Raw genomic sequence first — 16,773 nt, 5'->3', positions numbered from 1 at the left:
ATTTTTAGTACACTATCGGGAATACCAGTGTTTTTTTCCACAGTCTTCACCTGAAGCTTTATACCTTTGGTAGCGACACCAGCTATCAGTACCAATTGGACACTGATTGTGCATAACATTGTTTTTGTTTGATGCTACATGACAAAGAGCAGCTATCACATTGCTCTGAAGTTCGAGAACAGTTTTGTGCTGACTCCGCATCGCAATTCCATAGTAGTTCTGGAGTTTGTCAATAAAGGTGTCGGTAAGCCTACCTTTACCGCCTAAACCTTTGTGCGTTTTTTTTAACTTTCGCAATCTACTGCCCACCCTCTTCTGTACATGCCCAACACATTCGAGTTTGGTGACAGAGTCTTTCCCATACACATCTTTAACATATTCAAACGCTTTGCAATCGCCATCACCATAGTACTCATTATATTGAAGATTGTGCATTTCAATTGATCGCTTGATTCCATATGTATTTTGTAGAAATATAATTAAAAAAACTGATGTATGTGGCTGTGTAAGTAGCACAAATTTAAAAATTGAAAATTGATAATATTTCTATAAAAATAAGCTAAAAGGAACAACGTAGAACGTGAAAAATAGTTAGTTTCGGTTTCTAAATCCCACTTCCGGTTTGTTACTATGATCGTCTGCTTTTATTCAAATCACAATAACTCCGGATCTAAGCATCGTAGAAACAAAAGTGAAACTGTTCTGGATTCAGAAAAGTTCACTTTAAATTAAAATAAAATAATCTCACAATCGGAATTTTCATCAAAATTGGCCTTATTTACTTAGACGGCTACCTTTACAATAGTGTGAGGAGAACTCCGAAAAATTTTTTCACAAAAATTACAACAAATAAAATAGAACACATTAAGTAAAAATAACACGTAAAAACAGAAAATAAAATAAAATAAAACGAAAAAACTGCATAAAACGAAATCCCCAACGCGAGCAGCGAAATCAGATGTACTTACATGAACGGGAAATTTTTCAAGAATGATTCAGAAATATTCTCGTGACAAGATTGCCAGATTACAAAATATGCTGTTTGTTATTTTTTTTTTTCATTATTATTCCCCCCTCCCTCTTTTCATATGTCTATAATTTTCCTTTGTCTTATCTTAATTTTGAACTTATCTAATGAGTTCTGTTACAATAAATGAATATATATATATATATATATATANTATATATATATATATATATCGACTTGAAGAGGAAACGATAGTTATTTCGTCATTTGACAAATCGCTCGAAATTTCGTTAAATTTGAGATTAAATTTTTTTTAGTTCACGGAATTTTGCAGTATCATTTAAAGTCCCTACTATAATTGTAAAAAGCATTGCGTCGAAAGAGTTCAAAATAATTTTAAACATTTTGTCATGCAATATTCTACATTGTTATTCTCATTTTAAGTTGCAAAATACTTTTGGTGTTCCATCATTGGAATGTCGTTGAGATCTCATTTTTTATTTTTCTATAAAATTCCTAATAGTATGATTTATTGTTTCGCTATTTAATGCATGATTCTGTTTTTTTGTAAAACATCACAATATATGAAATGAAAAATTTTTTGTTAGCTCATTTTGTAAATGTAATTATATGAAACAAAAATAATTCAGCATTCATGTGATATTTCTAACAAACATGCCTGATATTTTCAATATTAAATGCATTATAATAACTCTCTTTAAGTGTTCTATAGGTACAATGACGTTCTTTTTTTCCCATTGTATGCACCACTGTAAATGGATTTTTTACCTGTAGTTTTTTTTTTTTGTAATTTTATAAAACAAGTAAATAAATTTTTTGAAAAACAAAATATAAATAATTACAAATATGCAGTTTAAAATATTTATTACTTCAGGACTTTCCTTTTCCAATTCAGCAATTTTTTAATCAAGTAGCTAATTATATTATTTATTCTGTTTTACTGATCTTTTTTTCTATTTGTTCTATTCGTCTTTTCATCTTTCTCTCCATCCATCAGAGCAAATCACTGAAAATAAATTAAATGCTATTATTAAAATAAATTTTTTTTAATTATTTTTTTTAAATTTAAAACTAATTACTTTGGATTGGACTTGAATCTTGAAAATTATAATAAAGAATATTAAGCGTTAAGACCATCTTAATAAGATGTAATTTATTTTTCTAGTATTAAACAATACAGCATGGTATTTATTAATAAAAATTTTTTACATAAGATACTGAAATCAGTCTACTCTTTTTTTTTCTTCTTTTTTTTTCGTTTTTCTTATTAATGGAATTGCGCAAAAAGTTTAAAAAATATTTTAAAAGTAAGATACCATTTTTTAATCGGTTTATGATCGATTAAATGATCGAAACCAATTGCATCATTCAGAAGCCACTGTAATTTCATTATTTCAAAACAGATTGCACTCGATGTCTAAAAAAATGACAGAAAATTTACAAAAAATATTGTGTTTTGCTTAGGAAATCAGATATTTATTGTAGCATGTAAAATCTGAATATAAATTTAATAGACAGATATTTCACATGAAATGTTTTTATGAGAAGCAGAGAACACTATTAGTTTCTGTAGTCAACTATTGGCAAACATTTGTTACTAATTTTGAGATTTGTTAAGAAAAAAATTAGTTTGTTTTTGAATAAAACACTGTAAACTTGCTCATTTCCATCTCTTCTTCATTATTTAAATTGATTTCCAAAATCTCTTAGGTCTTTCCTTACAGATTCATATCATGGTCTGTCAATAGAGTAATGAAAATGAATGGGCTAGCATAAAGAAGATTTTATTTTATAACAGACATTGAACGCTAGGCTGATTTTGTGATTTACTGACTTCGATGTTCAGTGTTTTTTAATGGAACAAATCCGCATTTGTGACACGTGGAGAGGAAGCCTTCCAGGCATTCCTATTGGAATAGGATAATTTCTGGGATCTTAGAATCAAATCCAGACCCCTTTATCAAAGGGACTCTAACCCATGATCAGTCACTGAGAACATTTTAAAATCAGAACTGGGGTCGGTTCCAGTCGACAGCAAGATTCGAATCGACCATCTATCCATGAGATCCGAACCTGAATCACCCGATTGGGAGAAAAAACGTTTCAAGAAAGAATCCAGGAAATTGCTCTATATCGACTTCCATGAACATTTATTTATGGATCAAGCATAAATACGATAAAATAAAATGAAAAGTTTGAAACACTCAGATGAAATTTAAGGAATTTGTGGGTGGAGGAGTTATCGACCATGCCAACCTTCATCTATCAAAAGGTACCTCTTGATTGAATCAAGTTAGCATGTCTTATATACCAGTGAATTGATGTTTAATTTTCGTAGTGGTAGTTACGCCACAAATTCATTTCTAAGTACTATTAAAAGACTATTATGCGCTACTATTAAACTAGTTTTATTTTACATTCTTGTCCTCCTTTTGTGAATAAGTGTATGACGATAACCAAAACTGTCATTGATATTAATTTTTCTCATCTAGTTTACATGCTTTTTATTAAACAATGAGTAACTAAACGACAAAAATCTGAAGTTCAAACAAGATCGATTAAAGAATTTCAGAGATAGAAAAAAAAGAACTTTTTTTTTAAATAAAGTAAATTCTCAATGATTCTGCGACCAATAGGAACATCTTGTAGCAAGTAATTTTTCTCTACCGACAGTTAATGCTATTAAACAATTCATTTTAAAGATCTTTATCGTGTAAAAATATGGATGATGAATCCGCAAAATTTCAATAATTTTGAATTTTTTTTTACATGTTTTAAGTATTTGCTAAGACTTGATTTTGAAAGTCACATTTCTGGCGTAGCACTTTTCTTGAGCAATTTAGCAGTATATGAAAATTAATCTTAAACATAAGGTAAATCTCAATATTTATTCCGCTTCATAACTTTTTCAATTTAAAAAAGAAACATTCATTGTGGAATACAATTTTTTTAAACTAATTTATTTTTTTCACTTACTTTTTGCAATAATAAGGAAATGCCATGCAAGAGGACATGATTCCCGCTTGACAAGTCTAGAAATAAGGGAAAAAGTTTTGTAAAATCTTGCCTTGAATTAAATTTAAATACCTAAAAGAAATATGTCCATCAAAATGCAAATAAGTTAATAGCTTTTCAATAGTGCTGTTTTTTTTAAAATGTGTTCTAAAATAGCGGTTCCTGTAAGTGGTTCCACGCAGCGCACAAAATCGTTACAGAGGATTCAAGTTCTTGTTCGCGAGGCTGAAACCAGGCAGCTGACGTCACTGGATGTGAAATTATAAAAAGCTAAACACAGGTTGTGCTAGCGTTTGAAATTCTAAATAAATGGTAATACTTTATTTACGTCTCACTAGAGCTGCACAATGGGCTATGATCAAACCTGAACATGGGAATCCTGACCGAGGATGATCCGTAGACATGCCATCGCAATTTCGATTCTCTGCAGAAGGGGCCCTACTTTGGTAACCCAACTACCCTTCATGCTTAGTTAATCACTTCATCGTAGAATAGCTTAGATAGCACTGATACCACACCCCCTCTGTTCCTTCGCAGGTTGATCAAAGCGATCACTCTCTACTCATCGATTGCTGACAGCGCTATTGGTAACCCTGCCCTTACATTTCATTTTTGTTAAGTTGTCAATCGCCTTAAATCAATTTATCGAACAACCTTTTAGAATTTTTGAAGTATCGAAAAAATTTTATGAATCATGAAATTCCATGCAAATTGAAATACTAATCTCAATTTTAAGACTTACCAGAATGTCAAGCATGTTTACACTTTTTCTCGTAAGCATTACATGGGGAGGTTATAACGATGGTTTTCTGAATACCGTTTCGGTTTTGGAATCTTGTTATTGTTTGCGACCAGTGTTCCATCCATATGACTTACAATTTGAAACAGAAACAGGATCCTCTTACAAATGGAGTAGACTTCAGAAACGTTTTCAAAGGCTAAAAAGTACAAAGAATCACTTGGACATATTCTTTCTGAAATTTCTAAAAAAAATTCCTTGTCTTTGCTTAATTTGCAGCAAAATTCCATTCCTTTTTTTGGGGGGGGGGGCTCGCAAAAGTTTCTTGTATGAAACCACATGAACCTAAAGAAAAACAGCATTAATTTTTCAACATTCGAAATTGCCATAGCGTGCCCTCGAATCATCCTCAGGGATGGCTCGTAGACCAGGGCCAGTAATCTATTGTGCAGCTCTAGTGCGACGCAGAAAAACTACAACAGTTGCATTTACGCACGCTATAGACTACTTGAAACTCCATTTTTTTGAATTTAATAGTCAAACATAAAACCTAATTTTAAGACTATTATTTATGATTTTCTTTTTATTCTTTGCATCAATTACTTTAGAAGTAAGTTATATATTTTTTCATATATGATCATAATTGCTAACGTAATAAATAATTGCCCTTATATGTCAAAAGATAATGGACAAAATTGCAATAGATTATTTCTTATAAATAGGTCGGAGTTCCACGAATAGAAAATAGATCATACTTTTACTCGCTAAATACGTATACAGCTTCTTCAAAACTCTACTTCTCTGGAATTAGATGACCGATTTCATTCAAGTTTTGTATTTTTCCAAATAAAAAATTACATTCCTTAAAATGTTGAGAAGTATGTATTCCTCCACAGTGGTATTTCTGTTTAAGACTTTTAGAAACATGCTAAGACATTGTGTTTCGTTAAGAAAATAGCACATATTTCAACTCACCCGATGTTTTTCCATAGCATCAAACTCATCCTTACGGCTTGGAACATTTTTTTCTCTTCCTAGCTTGCTCTATAAATTAATTATGGTTACAAAATTTTATTTTTAAGCAAATATTTTAATTTATTTAAGAGGAAAATACTTACATTATAATCAATAATTGGATTGACTGTTTTCAAAATGCATTTCTTCTACGCCATAGAAAAATAAAAAAAAAGTTTCAAAACATGAAAATAATGCTTAATTAACAATTTATTGGCTATCCATCTGCGGCAAAAGTTCTATGAGCATGAGAAAAAATACTATTTTCTTCTGAATTTTCTCCGTAAATTTAATGGTTCAAAGCTGTTTTGTTGACTAAGGGTTTTTCATCTTAATCATTAATGAATTAGGGTCAATTTGGGTAATTATGACCATGAGGTAGTTTTGACCAGTTTCATAAAGGTAATGGTTAATTGGTTTATAACGAAGCCCCGGATGCTTAATTTCATATTTTATTATTATTAATATTTTAAATAAATATTATTATCTAAGAGTGTGTCGTCCTAATTACCATTTTTTTACTATAATGACGTGATTATAACTAGGTATAAGGTTAACTCAAAATAAAAAAATTTGCACTGTTCTGCTGCGAAAAATGTCTAGGACATAAGTAGGAAAAAGTCTTTATTATTCTTTAAAAACCTGCAGGAAACTGATGCTATGGTAAGAGAAAAAAATAGAATCAAACTAGAAGCTAAAAGAAAATAGGAAAAATCAGATAATATGGCTGAAAAGTCAGTTCCGAAAACAAGGTGCATACCCAAGTTTGATAACGGTATATCTTTGCTCATTTTTGAAAAAGGTTGAACAACTTCCTTCATTGTGTTATCTAAACACAGTTCCAGAAATAGTTTATAATATTTTTTTAAAAAAATAGAAGAAAATAATGAAATTAAGTATTATCAGATAAAGCATATTTTGCATATCATACAGATGAGTAAGGGGTCAATAATTTAAAAAAAATTAAAAATAGGAAGAAAATGCTGATATCATCAGATAAAGCATATTTTATATTCAATACAAACGAGTAGAGGGTCAATCATCTACTATTTCAAAAAAAATATGGAGAAAAATACTGACATCATCAGATAAAGCATATTATGCACTCAATACAGTTGAGTACAGGTAAAACACGTCTTCCATCATACATGAATTCAGTGAGAAGGGAAAAACGCTGGTAAGGGTTTCCATAGAGTCAGACAATGAGCTAACATCAGTTTTAGGATGGTCATATTTGAGCTGATCAGCAGATGCTCAACTTTCCATATATGGTCAGAATTATTCCAAAATTTAAACTCTGAACAGCGATGTCTCAGAGGATAGAGCGTTCGCCTTCCAATGCGGCGAACCGGGTTCGAATCCCAGTCGATACGAATTCCGCATCTGGCTTGCACCGACCACAGTGCTGACGTAAAATATCCTCAGTGGTAGACGGATTATAGATCAGAGTCCCCTTGCCGTCAGGCTAACCGTGGGTGGTTCTCGTGGACTTCCTTTCCATGTAACGCAAATGCCGGTTTGGTCCATCAAAAACATATAAGATGACTATGCATGCATATTTTTCGTAAATCAATGTTAATAAAAGTGACCACCGTTCATCTTTAAAAAGAATGCAAAGCAAGATTAAAACTTTTCAGAATAGAATGAGAGAGGGATTCGAGCTAAAGTTGCCGAGCAATCCATAAGAAATTGCTAAAGAGCTTTTGTGGGAGAGCGAGCACAGTGAGTTGGGAAGTGGAGCATCAAGGTTTGAGTCAAGGTCATTCCCTGTTTTTGATTAATATAAACATCACTTGGAGAACCTTGCCCAAACATGCTTGATATGCCGTTGAGTCCACTGGACTGTCAATGTCTCAAACTCCAAGACTTGCTCTGGGCACTTTTGCTCCTTTGATCACAAACTCAAAAAAAAATTTTTTTTTTTTTTAAATAAAGATGACAACTTTCAAAAGTTTTCTTTGACGATAATTTCCAGAAAACTTTCGTTAACAATAAATACCATGCATATAACTATTTATCAATTAACTATTAACACGTTATATTGGATGTTTTCAATATATCGTGAAAACACTATTTAAATATATTGTTTTACCGACGCTTAAAAATATCAATATCACAATATAACAATGTATTTCTTAACTCTATTTCAAACAATTTCTTCACAAGAGACTGAAAAGTACTATCATCACTTGCATGATTTAGATACTTGTTCCGTCGCTACACTAGCAACACAATGCATGTCAAAGGTAGTAAAAAAAAGCAATTTTCTGTTGTTTGGAGTGGAGGACATTTTATTTCATCTTATGTTTAAAACTGGTCACCCCTTTTTAAGCCCTCATCGGATATGTGGAAGTCATACAGGAACAGATCTGTACTATAGGGTGGATTGTTGAAGACTTCACATTTGAATTTATGCATTTAGTCTATAGTTGTTTTGAGAAATCCAAATTGGGTTCACGTAAACAGTAACGTTTAGGTCAGCCTTTCAAGACTTCTTTTCGTTAAAAAGAATCACTTATTATTGACACTAAAAAATCTATATAAAGAAGTCTGGTGATTTATCTCTAAATTTCACCTCAATTTCAAAAACGAAATTAATAGGCTGATAGCTGTTCGGTTATTATTCTTTTAACGAAATTTGCTGTCACCTTGCGAATGGAAAGCCCGTTACATTTTTGTTGCAGCAACAACTGCGTTCCAAGATGGATTCTAAACCTTATTTTTCTTTATTTTATTCTAGTTTAAGGCCTTCTGCTTGGTTTATTTATTCACTGTAACTAATATTCTACATTTTTCTACAATCATAACAATGATATACTTAATATTTTTTGTTCCATTTTTCATTTGATTAGAACTTAAGTAAGATAAAAATGGCCGATTTTTTCCAAAGACTGCAAGTGCAACACACGTCGTATATGAAGACAAATTTCTCCTGTAAAACAATTTTATATATTTGATAATTGAACTATACTAAAATGGTTCATAACATATTTTCTAATTTCCTATGATTTCTCTTGCTTTTGCATCTTGTTTGAATGAGAAGTACTGTCACCTATTAGACATTGGTCTTTGATTATTTAAACAATTATAAACCCTGGTTAATGTTGTACAATTTATCCCATCGTGACTAACCTTATCATCGAAGGGCAACTTAAATTTTTTTAAAAAAAATCTCTTGTCGTGCAGAATTGAGATATTACTGATTTCGATCATTTAAAACTGCATTTGCGCTATGCCTATTTCTTAATTGGTTCACCTAGGCTACACATTCGTAATGAGAATTTTTATAGTTGACTATTCCGGCTGAAGCTGAATCTTTAGCGACAATGAAACTCCTCTAGATTGAATTATCCCATCGTGACTAACCTTATCACCGAAGGGCATCTTTGTTTTCATTTTTTTTTAAAAAAAATCTCTTGCCATGCTGAATTGAGATATTACTGATTTCAATCATTTAAAATGATTGAAACAATGATGAATGAAAATTTTTCATACATTTTCTGAAAATTTCTTACCGTCAGGTCTCTGTTGTTGCAGACCAAGGGTAGTAATATATCAGAAGATAAAGAACCATTTTTCCATTCCGGGAAAACATATCCATCATTATATTCACACTCAGCATTCCACCATACTCTATAAGCGTGATATGTCTGAAATATTTATACCTCTATGAAGAAAATAATTAAAACGAAATTGTGAAACCAGAAAATAAATTTACATTGAAAGCACTTATAATGATAACTATTTACCTAAATCATTTATTGATGAAACTATGAATCAGGGTTTGGTGAGGGCGATATTCATTTACAACATTTCGTTCGTAAATAACTTACTCCAGCAATCAAGGTTTCAGCAAATCAACCAGCAAGGTTTCCATACACAGCTCCACATTCCCTGTTTACGTTTTTATTTAGTTTTCGTTTTTCTTAGCTTATATCAGTTCATTACCACCCCATGCGCATATTTTTTTTTAAATTTTATTTTTGACAACCGTTTCAAAAATATAAATTAAGTGAGAATCTGATGAAACAACCGTTATAATTTTCAAAAGAAAAAGGAAGTTAAATATTAGGAGTCACAATACTTACATCCTTATGCAAATAGTCAAAACACTTTAATTCCTCGTCAGATAGTTCTATAAAAGTAAGATGAAAGTCAAAGAAATTTACTAAAATATATAATTTTATTAAAAGTGAGTTTCAGCTAATAAATATAGAAATGAATCATGTTTAAATTTATTTCAAATTAGGGAAGCGTATTGGGCACTTCTTGAAATAATTGGATTTAATATTCAGCTATGTAAAGCGCGTTATAAAATGTCAGTTTCTAATATATAGACAATGAGCTAACATCAGTTTTAGGATGGTCATATTTGAGCTGATCAGCAGATGCTCAACTTTCCATATATGGTCAGAATTATTCCNTATATATATATATATATATATATATATATATATATATATATATATATATATATATATATATATATATATATATATATATATATATATATATATATATATATATATATATATATATATATATATATATATATATATATATATATATATATATATATATATATATATATATATATATATATATATATATATATATATATATATATATATATATATATATATATATATATATATATATATATATATATATATATATATATATATATATATATATATATATATATATATATATATATATATATATATATATATATATATATATATATATATATATATATATATATATATATATATATATATATATATATATATATATATATATATATATATATATATATATATATATATATATATATATATATATATATATATATATATATATATATATATATATATATATATATATATATATATATATATATATATATATATATATATATATATATATATATATATATATATATATATATATATATATATATATATATATATATATATATATATATATATATATATATATATATATATATATATATATATATATATATATATATATATATATATATATATATATATATATATATATATATATATATATATATATATATATATATATATATATATATATATATATATATATATATATATATATATATATATATATATATATATATATATATATATATATATATATATATATATATATATATATATATATATATATATATATATATATATATATATATATATATATATATATATAACCTTTTTGATTTCCAGATGAAACAGAGTCAGGTGGGGATTTAAAAGTCGACTTCAAGCATTATTTAATTTTAATGTTTTTTCGTCAAAACTCCTCTTCCTCGATATCAATGCTACAAAGTTTAATACCGTTTTTTTTTCTCTCTAACTTTACCATGAAGTAGCTGTATCTAATGTGCATACTTTTTAACTACATTTTAAGAAAAGAACTCTAAAAACTGTGGTAAATTTGTATCCGAATTCAGTGTTTAAAAACACATCTTATGACCGAATCTAGCTTTCACGCATACTTAAAAGTTTGTAAGTAAATCAAAAATCTTAATAAATTATTAAGCTTAGCCCGGGAATTAACTCCAGTCATGAATTAAGCCGGCCAGGGCGTCGAGCGGTCAGAATAAAAGCCACAGCCACTGCGAAGCCAATGACTTTGCGTTTGTATCTCGCACATTGCACGGGCGTTTCCCTTTGTAGGTTGTCCTCTGCTGTGTGTGATGTGTGAATGTGTATGAATGGGTATCTGTGGCACTGTGGCGTCGGTAATGTTGCTCACCTCCAAGACTTAGGTCACAAAATGCTCACCAGCCAACTCAAAAGGAGCACACTGCTGCGAAAAAAAAAACTTATTTTAACTCAAATTTAAGGTTCAGATATAATTGTCATAAAAGGAAAATAAAATTAAATTGCTTTTTTAGTTACACAAAAGTCTTCCCAAAATTTTGAAAATAGTTGAATATTTTACTCAGTTTTACAACGATGCTTATAAATTCTTTTTTACAGTTGTTATTGTATATAAGTATAAATAATTCAGTGGTACTACAAATTATCCATAAGTGTGATTAAAATTATATTAAAAAATAATCCATTAGTTGTGGCAGATTCAATTACAGTTAAAACAGTAACTGCAGCATGAGTACAGTGCGTTTGCAAAACCGTAGCAGCGAAAACTTTTTGAATTGATTTTTAATAGTAATATTTCTGATGACGTAGTTTTTCTGGATATTTAAATCAACAGAAACAGAAGACGAACCTTTATGTAACAACAGAATTATGATGCCAACACTAAAGGATTTATTTATGTATAAAAAAAGCTTCGATCTTACGGTGACAAATCTCGCAGTCTCCTTCCTTAGATTGTATTATACATCCAACAGCTGATTAATGTAAGGCAGATCTTTTGAAAAATTATTCCTTCACTCATATTTAACTTCCTCGCTGGTGGGAGGAACAGGTGACGTTGAATTGGAAAATTTTGTAGAAACATTTAATTGCACAAAGAGTAACAGTTTTTCTTCATTTATAAATATAATCTTTTTGGCATCAACTGGACGACGCCAAATAACGATGCCATATTGTTATATGTCATACTGTGTAATAATAATGAAGTGAAATCTCAAATATACATTGAACGTCTTACAAATACATAATTAAAGTCCCCCTTCTCAAGATAGGTGTTTTAATAATGAATAAGTATCGTACTTGCCAGCAGAGTAGGCAAACGGAAAGCGTTTTTTAGCCATTTTCCGAAGTTTCTATATATAACATGAACTATAACATTCCCATGTCCTATGACATTTATAATATTGTAGATAATCTAAACTATTTTTCGATTGCTAAAACGTTATATGATTATTGAATTGTAGAATTTAGGCAAAAAAAAATAATAATTGCAATTTCATCAATTAATATATTTTGTTTTGAAAAAGTTCAGGATGAATTAGAGGACGACAAATGAACGTCTAGGAATGTCTTTTTCCCCCAACAGTAAAGGAAAATATTCTAAAAAATTGTATTCTTACCACAATCGCAATATTGATGGATAAAACATTCTACATAAGAATCGCCCAGTGCCATAACCGCCTGCTCACGTGCGTTTTTCAGAATTTTTCCAAAGTCAAATCCATTGCAATAGGCAACTGATGAAGCCAGCAAGTAAATTAAATTATATCTGTAAAACATTTCCATCACGAATACCACACCAATATCTAGACCACTCCAATGTGTTTGACAAATTTGATTCCAAAAGCTCTTCTTGCTGGCAAGCATCTTTTAAAAAGGATCCTCTCATTATTATTTGTCATTAAAATAAACAGCTGATACTGAATAAGCAAATTATTACCATATGAATCAAATAAAGCATATTTAAACACACAAAGAGGTCTTCCTCAAGCGTGCTTACAAAATATTGAGGAAACATTTTTATACAGAGTGGTCACGTAGCAATAACAATAAGCGCATTATAATCGGAAGAAATTCGGAATAAATTATTCGGATTCGAAAAAATTATAATCCGAGATAATATAATTTTATATAATATAATTTTAAATTATAAAATTATTGAATCCGAGAAATTGGAGGGATTTCTCTGTCCAAGAAATTGGATGATTCGTAGACACTATCCGAGTTCTTGAATGTCACTGATTCGTCGAAAGAAAAACTTGCGCATGCGCATTGTTCATATTCAACATTATAAAATAATACTTACGTAAGTTTAAAATTACTGAATAAATTCAAATAAAATCATAATAACACAAATAAACCGCAGCAGATCGATTTATTTGGACTAAAATATATGAAAACAGGGAACAAAATGAGATAATTTGCTGCCAGCTTGTTGACTTCACAATACCTAAGACGCTGATTGGTTAAGGGAGAAAAAACTTGGATGGAAAGTAGAACATGCTCTACTATCGTCCAAGAAGTCGGACCAAGTTCTTGGATGACTGTTTACACGATCCAAGCTCAAAGCAAAACAAGTTTCCATCAGCATCAATCAATCTCTGTCCAAGAATCGTCTAAACAGGCCTTAAAACAAGTTTAACAAAATTAATAACACATCATAAATAAAGTTTAAGGTTAGCCATGTTTTGAGTGTTATCCTTTATTTGGCTGTATTTTTGTAGAACAGCTCCGTTTTTCAGTTCTTGTGTAGAATCATAGCAAGCTTGCGGAGCCTTCCTAATTCTTTTGTTGTTTATTACGTTGAATATTAAATTGAAAGAACGCTTTAAATTGAAAACACAAGAAGTACAATTAATATTGGAAGGTGCGTTTTTTCAAGCTTAGGCGTAAAACTCAGTTGGAAGTAATAACCCGGAAGTCAGGAATATTCTAACCCATAGTGTCATCTCAGGGCTAAAGAGAATAGAAGGGCTAGTTCACTCCTCTCTTAGAGCTGAAGCTACGATTTCCCTCCTCATGACGTCACTGTGTCCACAGATCTCGGTATCATCCAAGTGGTTTATGATAACTTTGCATCTTTCTCTTTGTAAAAATAAGTTAGACTTTTTCTGGTTATTAGCCTTCAAACTTTACGTAATTAACACATTATTTCCGTTCATAAACATAGTTCAAAAAAAACTTTCTTGGTTATTATATTAAAAAAATACCATTTTAAACTTATAAAAATGTTTTGCTAGTTGGTGAAAATGACACGATAAATACTTTATTTTAAAAAGTTCAGTTTTAACTTTAACTATTAAGAAAAATGAAGGCATATATCGACACTTTTTTTATCTACATATTCTTTTATAACGATAAGTTAAGTTAAATTTAGAATCCCTGATTTTAAAATATGTCGTTAATAGCAATTTGTTCATACTTAATCATTAGGAAACATCAACCTTAAACGCTAATTACTGAAACAAAATAATAATTTAGGTTCATAATGACATTAGAAATTTTACAATTGTTTATAGACATTTAAATTTACGATGATATAATTTATAGATATTTAAATTGAAGAGAATATAATTTTTAAAAAAAATCATAAATATTTAGAATAACTACATTAAAAAATATGTTATGAAATTAGGAGAATTTCAACTATATACTATATATTTTATTTATACTTTTTACTTACATTTTAATTTTCTTTGACTTTATCTATTTTTTAATTCTTTTCACCTGCCTTTCTTTATGAAGTAACGAGGCGGTTTCTATTTAGATAATGAATTTTTATAAAAGTTCTTTACGACAGAATAAACGTATTGCTGTTTTATATTAACTGTGTCATTTCGGAATCCATTCTTTACATAGTTGTTCATTTACTTTAGGGAACACGCGAAAAATTATACTTTTTCCTTTTGTTTTTATATCAGAATTTTTGCAAGTTGCAATCGCGCAAACTGGCATTTCGATAATAGTTTTAAATTCTTGTAAATTCACTGCAAAAACTGAGGAAAGTCATTATAGAAAATAACAAATGTCTTAGAATATCTCGCAAAAAGAAATGATCCAATATTAGTTAGAGCTAGTAAGGCCAAACGCTCCGTTCTTGAAGTAAAAGTGCGAGCTTTGCGCCAAAGTGACGTCACTAGAGTGACGTCGGAGGATCGGCGCGGCGAAAGATACTTCAAAGGAGTGAACCAGCCCTTCTATTCTCTTTAGCCCTGGTGTCATCTGCGCTTTTCTTTACTGGGACAACCATCTTTCTACACTATAAGGATCGAGAGTTGCTAAGCTGCCTAAGACCGGAAATGTTACAGTATGTAGCTCGGGGTTCCTTTTTATGAATTAGATGTTCGTGCGCATTTTAAGGGAGATAATTGCGCATTTTAAGAGAGATTATTGCGCATTTTAAGGGAGATTATTGCGCATTTCAAGGGAGATTATTTTTCATTTTAAGGGAGATTATGAATTAATATGGCTAACTTTGTGTTATTAGTAACTTATGATGTCATTATTATTGGCTTAAAATGTTCTAATTTTATTATAATTTTATTGTTTTCTGACCATAATAATATTCAAATGGACCCAGTAATAACAGTTTTATGGCACTGACTTTGTTTCCAATTTGTCGATATCGCACAAAGTTGGACACCTCATCATGAAATTGAGATAAAATAGTTTCTTTAGAGCTAATTTGAAAAGTATTAAAGAATTTTTCTATTATTATTATTATGTACAAGAACAGAAAAAGAAACAAGCGGACAAAAGTATTTTGATTGAACGGGACCACAATTTCCGAAACGGTAACCGAAAACACCATTTGTTTTAAATTCACACAAACTGTAAAAAAATTTCGTGTATCCGAACACTAAAAAATGGTAGCAACTACCTTATACTAAAATAGTGTTTATCCAAGTGTTCCCCTACACTAAAACGAGGATAGTTCTTGGTGTAGTGCAGTGTTTCCCAAACTTATGACTTTTGTGTACCACTAATAAAAAAAATGAATGTATTTTATTAAAAATATGTTTATTTTTCTTTTTTGGTACAAAGTTTTGTTAAAAAGTTTATTTTTATCAGTGAGAAGGATGATATTGTTTTTGCTGTGATAACAGCTGCTGTAATAAAAAAAAATTGCACAAAAGTTAAAAATCACAGCTAGCTGTTGACACCACTAATTATTAAATGTTAACTCAGCAAAAAATAGCCAATCGAAAAATACGTAATCGTAAATTTTCATAGCTAACTTTGTTTTTAAATAAAATTTTTTGAAATTTTCGTTTGTTGCAAGATATTTTATATGAAAACGCGTACCCCCGCTAAACTGTTCCCGTACCCCTGGGAGTACGTGTACAACACTTTCGGAAACACTGGTGTAGTAGAACACGGAGAGGGAGAATGTTCTTTTGCTCAACTTGGTGAATCACAGTAACATATGATACACATAAAGAACCAAAAAAGTTTGGTTGATTCTAATGCCACTTGCCACACGGGCAAGCCTGCTTGGTGAAACCGAGCAAATTTAAGGCAGAGTGTGCGTTTCTTGTTTTCAGTGGCGCCATCTATAGCCAAGAATACGACTTCTGCCACACCAAACGTCACACCCG

The 16,773-nt window shown here is 29.9% G+C and overlaps 1 protein-coding gene across 2 annotated transcripts; it reads right to left on the bottom strand.

Annotated features, from left to right (window-relative positions):
- Positions 1-1,835: 1,835 nt before the first annotated feature.
- LOC107451092 (uncharacterized) lies at positions 1,836-13,072 on the bottom strand. Of its 2 annotated transcripts, none has more exons than XM_071180845.1 (7): positions 12,796-13,072; positions 9,845-9,891; positions 9,272-9,406; positions 5,861-5,902; positions 5,718-5,786; positions 3,965-4,020; positions 1,836-1,994 (listed from the first exon to the last, which is right to left on the bottom strand). In XM_071180845.1, exons 1-7 carry the CDS (start codon positions 13,040-13,042, stop codon positions 1,982-1,984), a joined length of 609 nt encoding a protein of 202 aa, XP_071036946.1. In that variant the 5' UTR covers positions 13,043-13,072; the 3' UTR covers positions 1,836-1,981. The 2 variants fall into 2 exon arrangements, with proteins under 2 accessions (XP_071036946.1, XP_015922563.2); XM_016067077.3 differs by having other exon boundaries at positions 5,861-5,905; positions 12,796-13,066.
- Between the last annotated feature and the right edge of the window lie 3,701 nt (positions 13,073-16,773).

The sequence above is a fragment of the Parasteatoda tepidariorum genome, chromosome 5 (assembly GCF_043381705.1).
Source record: "Parasteatoda tepidariorum isolate YZ-2023 chromosome 5, CAS_Ptep_4.0, whole genome shotgun sequence".
Lineage (NCBI taxonomy): Eukaryota > Metazoa > Arthropoda > Arachnida > Araneae > Theridiidae > Parasteatoda > Parasteatoda tepidariorum.
The sequence above is the reverse complement of the archived record's forward strand: the minus strand, read 5'-3'. Positions and strand labels throughout refer to the sequence as shown.